The sequence below is a fragment of the Poromitra crassiceps genome (assembly GCF_964638095.1).
Source record: "Poromitra crassiceps genome assembly, chromosome: 15".
In the NCBI taxonomy this organism is placed as follows: domain Eukaryota; kingdom Metazoa; phylum Chordata; class Actinopteri; order Beryciformes; family Melamphaidae; genus Poromitra; species Poromitra crassiceps.
The window spans coordinates 44792165-44798454 of NC_139634.1; the positions used below are offsets into that span (position 1 = coordinate 44792165).

At 47.6% G+C, this 6290-nt stretch overlaps 1 protein-coding gene across 1 annotated transcript; it reads right to left on the minus strand.

The window, feature by feature from the left end:
- Positions 1-4354: 4354 nt before the first annotated feature.
- Positions 4355-5767, minus strand: LOC310790304 (acidic amino acid decarboxylase GADL1-like; the record flags this gene model as incomplete). Its single annotated transcript, XM_083651981.1, has 1 exon — positions 4355-5767. The coding sequence occupies one exon, from the start codon at positions 5765-5767 to the stop codon at positions 4355-4357; it is 1413 nt and encodes a 470-aa protein (XP_083508107.1).
- Between the last annotated feature and the right edge of the window lie 523 nt (positions 5768-6290).

Here is a 6290-nt window from a genome sequence, read left to right on the forward strand (position 1 = left end):
TGGGGCATGACATCATCAGTGGGTATGACATTGGCAGTCACCCACTGGCCACCACTCGACAGTTGTGGGGCAAGACATCATCAGTGGATGACATCAGACAGTCAGTGGCATTTGTTGATGGACATGAAACTCGTCTACCACCAAAGGTGAGCACAGAAACGAATAAAAAAATAAAGACAAATGTAACGTTAAATCTCACAAGGGCACACTGTCTACTGCTGGCGGACGTCAATGTAACATTGCTATGCTGTTATTGTCAAGTTAATGTTGCAGGGCTAACGTTTTTTCTGGCACAAACTTGTTATGCAAAGATGATGACATCGCTGATGATGTCCATCATCAGTGATGTCATCATCACAATGCTACAGTAGTGCTGAGTCATTATGCATACGTGCTGGCCATGCTAGGTTCCGACCTGGTTTACATGCCCAACACTGGTGTAGTGATGTCACTTGAGCAACTGTGATGTCATCAGTGAGTGATTCATCAGTGATGTCACTCGAGCAATTGTGATGTCACCAGTGAATGTCATCATCAGTGATGTCAGTAACCACAACCCCCTGCTCCAGGACTACCCTGGTCAGGTCTCCATTTACTCCTGTCCTTAAAAGGTTTCCTTAGTTAATGAAGGAAAAACTTTAAGGCATTTACTGCAATGGAAGATTTTACAGCGGTAAAATTCTAGTTTCCAATGAGAGACCATTTGCACTTGAGCTACAGACCAGCTCCTTCGAGCACTTCAACCGACCTTGATGTATTCTTAGGTCCTTGATAGATGTTATCTTAAACCAGCTGTAGCGCCATGGAGATCCATTCCAGCAGTTCATCAACCGCTGGAATGGAGTCTCAGGTGCTGTGCCGACTATCTGATTGGTTGTCGTCTTCATTCCAGGGTTGTTTACAGGTTGTCAGTGGAGTCATGCTAGCGCTCTTCGTAGCCGTGAGGGGTGACTCCTATTTCACTTATCAAACTGCACGGGTCCAGTTTTGCAAACCCATACCCACCCAGACCCGTTAATATAAGACCCGCGCCCGACCCGTCACCCGCATCACACAGGCTACAAACAGTCGCTGCCCTTGAACCAAACCAAACTGCCACCGTTTCACACAGGAGGCAAATAGCAAGTCTTTCTGGATGAGACTCATCACCTGTAACGTTAGCATTAGCAGCTGCTAACATTAGCTCAGTAACCAGCTGGTTAGCACTTTCTATCAACAAAGCAGGCAGCGTATCCTCATCTCCGGTCAAACATGAGTCCACGGCTGAGTTTTGAATGTTTATTTTCTGCAGTCCGTAGCATCAAATAATGCACTATGCATTCTTGAAACATGTTGGGTGTGTAGCAAAGCGTAGAACAACTGTTCAACAAAAAGTAAGTCGTCTCCCCTCTCCCTGACTGACTTCCGGTATCAACACACACAGACACCTCCCATGTCATGCACCAGATACTGTAAATGACTGTTAATTCAAGCTGAGCGCAAACACAAACACATACATGGCTCCCACGTTTGTTCTCACCCACTCCCCCACCTGCACATTTAGTTCATTCTTACCCATACATTTATAGAATATACTTTTTACCCGTTACACAAACTTGTTGCGGGTACCCGTGTGTAGGCCTACCGAACCTGGTGCAGGACTACCGGAGCCCGCCGACTGCCGTCATCATGGATAGATCGTCTATGCTGTTGGGGTCTTTCCCTCCTGTCAGCAGTCTTTCCACGCCGTCACATTCATGGTCTTTCCCTATTTATCACAGAAGTCACTGGATTTATCATCCCTGCTTTTACCCCTCCTGCTGTATGCTCATCCATCCTGCAATCCAGTTGAGGTCCTTTCTTTTTAACCATCACCAATAACCTCACACTTGCTCGAGTGACATCACTGGTAACATGTAATTATTCAAATGACATCACTGGTGAGATCACAACAGATCACAAGTGACATCATGTAGAGTATCAATAGTAGTCATTATCCTCCATAGTGAAACAAAGTGGAGATACAGCAAATCACTTTGTAACACGGAGAAAACTTTGGAACGCGAGAAACGTTACATTTGATTGTTTTATCAGTTTACAAGAACATGACTTCTGCATGTCAGCGCCCCTCCTGCATAAACACTCTGGATTGGTTCTGCGATGCAGTTTCTTTTACTGTCAAATTTCTTCCAACCAGTTTTAACAATGAATGAAAGGCTTGAGAACGTCCTCATTCTCTATTGAACTGTATGACATCAGTGACCTGGCCATCCATCCATGCTTCCATCCATCCATAAGGACAGACCCTCAGACACCTTGGCCCGTAGTGGCCCTGCTGTAAAGTGTGCCTATAGGGGTCGCTAGAGAAATATCTTACATATTTTAAAGGTCCCATTCCATGCAAAAGCTGTTTTTACTTGTAAATGCATATATACTGCTGTCATCCCTCCCTGTAATGAGTGGTCACAACCTCAGAACTGCCAGAGTTGGATTTGTCCCTATCCAGCTTCCCCCTGCAGTCTCCTTCAAGCCACGCCCCTTACACTCTGTTCCCCCAGACGGGTTAATGTGATGTCACTCTGGTCCTTAAAGCATACTGCGCGCGGTCTCTCTCACACAAGCTACCTGCACCATTTTGTCTATAGCCACAAAATTAACACTTCTAGCTGGAGCGACGCCAACTGTACGTGATCCAGCAACTGCGGAGGTGCATTCGGTAAGTCTAGGCATTTTGAGATGTCCTCTTTAGCGTAGCAACCGTTAAGTTAGCGATAGCTCGTTGCTAACGTTAGTTGTGGACACAACCTAGCGTGCTGGTCCACAGACGCTAATCTGATTGGCCGCTGGGAGCCTGGGGCGGGCTCTCCCTCAGCGGCCAATGGGAACTGTTAGTTCTGAATATATTATAGAAACAGACCATTCTTGGGAAGCGACGAGATGAGGAAGTGAGAACTCCGTTAGAACGAACAGGGTTGCTATATTTTCTACAAATTAATCCAGAATCATGTTTTATGGACCAGAGACACACGTTTTTAAGAGGTTACAGCTGCACGAATTGGGACCTTTAAATGGCCATAACTTCTATGTTCAATGATCTCACTGTGTTCACGCGTGACTTCTGTGATCTCTGTGGCCATAACTTGTGTTGTGTGAGCTCACTGTGTTCACGCGTGACTTCTGTGTTCACGCGTGACTTCTGTGATCTCTGTGGCCATAACTTGTGTTGTGTGAGCTCACTGTGTTCACGCGTGACTTCTGTGTTCACGCGTGACTTCTGTGATCTCTGTGGCCATAACTTGTGTTGTGTGAGCTCACTGTGTTCACGTGTGACTTCTGTATTCACGCGTGTCTTTAGTGTTCATGCGTGATCACATTGTTCATCAAGTGACCTGGCCAGTTTCTCTTGGGGAGACATCACGCTGTAAAAAGTGTGCCTATAGGGGGCGCTAGAGAAATATTTTATATTTTAAATGGCCATAACTTCTGTGTTCACGTGATCTCACTGTGTTCACGCGTGACTTCTGTGATCTCACTGTGGCCATAACTTGTGTTGTGTGAGCTCACTGTGTTCACGCGTGACTTCTGTGTTCACGCGTGACTTCTGTGTTCATGCGTGATCACATTGTTCATCAAGTGACCTGGCCACTTTCTTTCTTGGGGAGAGAGACAGACATACATAGAGACAGACAGATACATAGACCGTCTTATAGACGCCTCGACACCTAGTGGCCACATCATAAAGAAGCAACAATTTAGGACACTAAGGAATTGAACTGGGAGTGATCAGCATCCCCTCAGTGGAAAAGTGATGACATTGGCACACTCCCTCTACTAATATCCCAACTTGGTACAACTGTCCATAAGTAGATACATAAGTACATAAGTACTACTACCCTAACCCTAACCCTACTACAGGATGGATGGAACTAGCCTGGTAAACCATCGTGTGATCATGTGAACTCACATTGTTTTTTCTGCAAATCCATCTGGCCTCCAGGAAGGGGCGGCGGGCATTTTCAGAAATTACAAAGTCCACACAATAATAATTAAACAAAAAAAGAATATGCACCAGTGGTGTTTCTCGGCGTACGTTTTCACCATTCTTCCGAGTGGATTTGGATTTGACTGGATAAGACGCTGATTGGCTGAAGGACTGGATTTGGCAACGCTGATTGGCTGAAGTTGTCTGTCAAGGCAATTACACCCACTGAAATTACTGTGGACAGCTTGGTGTCCAGAGTGATGCGTAGAGCGAAACAGAATGAGATGACATCATCAGGAAGGTTTGAACCAGGCTATGGATGAGAAAAGAGGTTCAGGGAGAGAAGAGAGGAGGTTCAGAAGACTGTTGACCCTGAAGCATGCCCACAGTTCATCACAAGTCCTTTCCCAAACGGTGTATCTCATCCAGCACAAAGTCCATGTCCTCCTTGCCGACCTGAGGACTGATGACGATCATTCTGAAGAAGTTGGCCCTGTCTCCGTGGGGCTGGTAGCTCACCATCATGCTGCCCGCCTCCATCATGCGCCCTTTCACTGCCGGGCCCACACTGTTCACCTTCTGCCAGAACTCAGGACTGTCTGGCATGCTCCTCAGACTGGGTGGAATGTACCAAAAGCAAACGTTTGCATATTCAGGCTCCATCACGAGACGGAAGCCCTCTCTTCTCTGGACCTCTTGTGCAAGATACCTGGCCATGGCTAGGGCTCTGTCCACCCTGCGCCCCAGCTCCTCGCTTCCCAAGGCCTTCCAGATGAGCCAGAACTTGAAGGCGTCGGGCTTGCGGCTGCACTGGATGGACTTGTCCCCCGTGTCGTAGCTGACATCATAGAACTTATCCTTCTGGAAGAGGTAGGTGGCCTGCGCCGAGTGGCAGCGCTGCAGAAGGCCCGTTTTGTCCCGGACAAGGAACGCGCAGCACTGCAGACACGCCATCAGCATCTTGTGGGGGTTCCAGGCCACAGAGTTGGCCCTGTGGATGCCCTGTAACAAGTGTTTATGCTTCTGCGATATAAGAGCAGCTCCGCCCCAACACGCATCCACATGCAGCCAGAGGTTGTGTTCCTCACAGATGTCTGCAATTTCCTCTAAGGGGTCGAACGCTCCCAGCACTGTGGTCCCAGCTGTGGCATTTACCATGAAGGGCACTGCACCTTCACTTTTAGCAGCCATTATTTGCTCCTCCAGAACCTTGGTGATCATCTTCCCTCTCTTGTCAGATGGTATCGCATAAACATTCTTAGTGCCGATGCCGAGGAACGCTGCTGCTTTGGAAACAGAGTAATGGCACTCCTGTGATGTAAACATGACCAGTCGCGGGTTGGCAGAGAGACCGTGCTCTTTCACGTCTGGGCAGTGGTGAAACCTGGCTATGTTCATGGCATACATATTGGACACCGAACCACCTGGGTTGAAGATTCCGTCTCCTCCATCCTCCCAGCCGATCTTCTCAATCATCTTCGCCACCAGAAGCTGCTCCATCACGGTGAAGACTGGAGCCACCTCATATGTGTACATATTGGTGTTGAGGGCCTCTAAGATCAAGCTTCCCACCAGGGAATAGGGCTCCATCCCTGCAAACAGCTGGTTGAAGAAACGAGGATGGGTGGTCTTGACGCTGTATTTGATGACATCTCTGCAGCACTGCAGAACCTTGGACTGTTCCTCGCCTCTGTCTCCCAGCTCCAGGTCCAGCAGCTCCTTCAGCTGCTCTGGTGTACGCCACTCACACACCTTTTCCCTGACATCAGTGGCCTTTCTCACTGCATCCTCCATGATGACGGCCATGTATTGCTGGAACAAGCTCTCCGCTGCATGCAGGTCCAGAGCAGGGCCGTTCAGGGAAATGCCGTCTATCAAAACTGGAGAACTCTCCTTTTGTTCACGTTCACAATCTTCCGCTTCATAAGTAGCCTGCAAATCCATTTGCACTACTAGGCTACTGTACTACCGGTCCTACTTATAGCCTCTGCACGGAAGGATTTATGACATCATGAAAGATGTCACAATGTCTATATAACATCAGTGTCTGTCATAAATCACGGATGTCAGTTATGCATCTTGTGACATCACACATCGCTGTCATCATCATCACAGTTGCTCGAGTGACATGACTGATGACATGATCACTGATGACATCATCTCTGATGACATCACAATTGCTCGAGTGACGACTGATGACATTATCCCTGATGACATCACTCACTGATGACATCCTCACCGATGATGTCACAATTGCTCAGTGTCATCGGTGTGACATCATTTGGTGACCTGGCCACTTTCTCTTTCATGGGGACATAGAACTTAATGA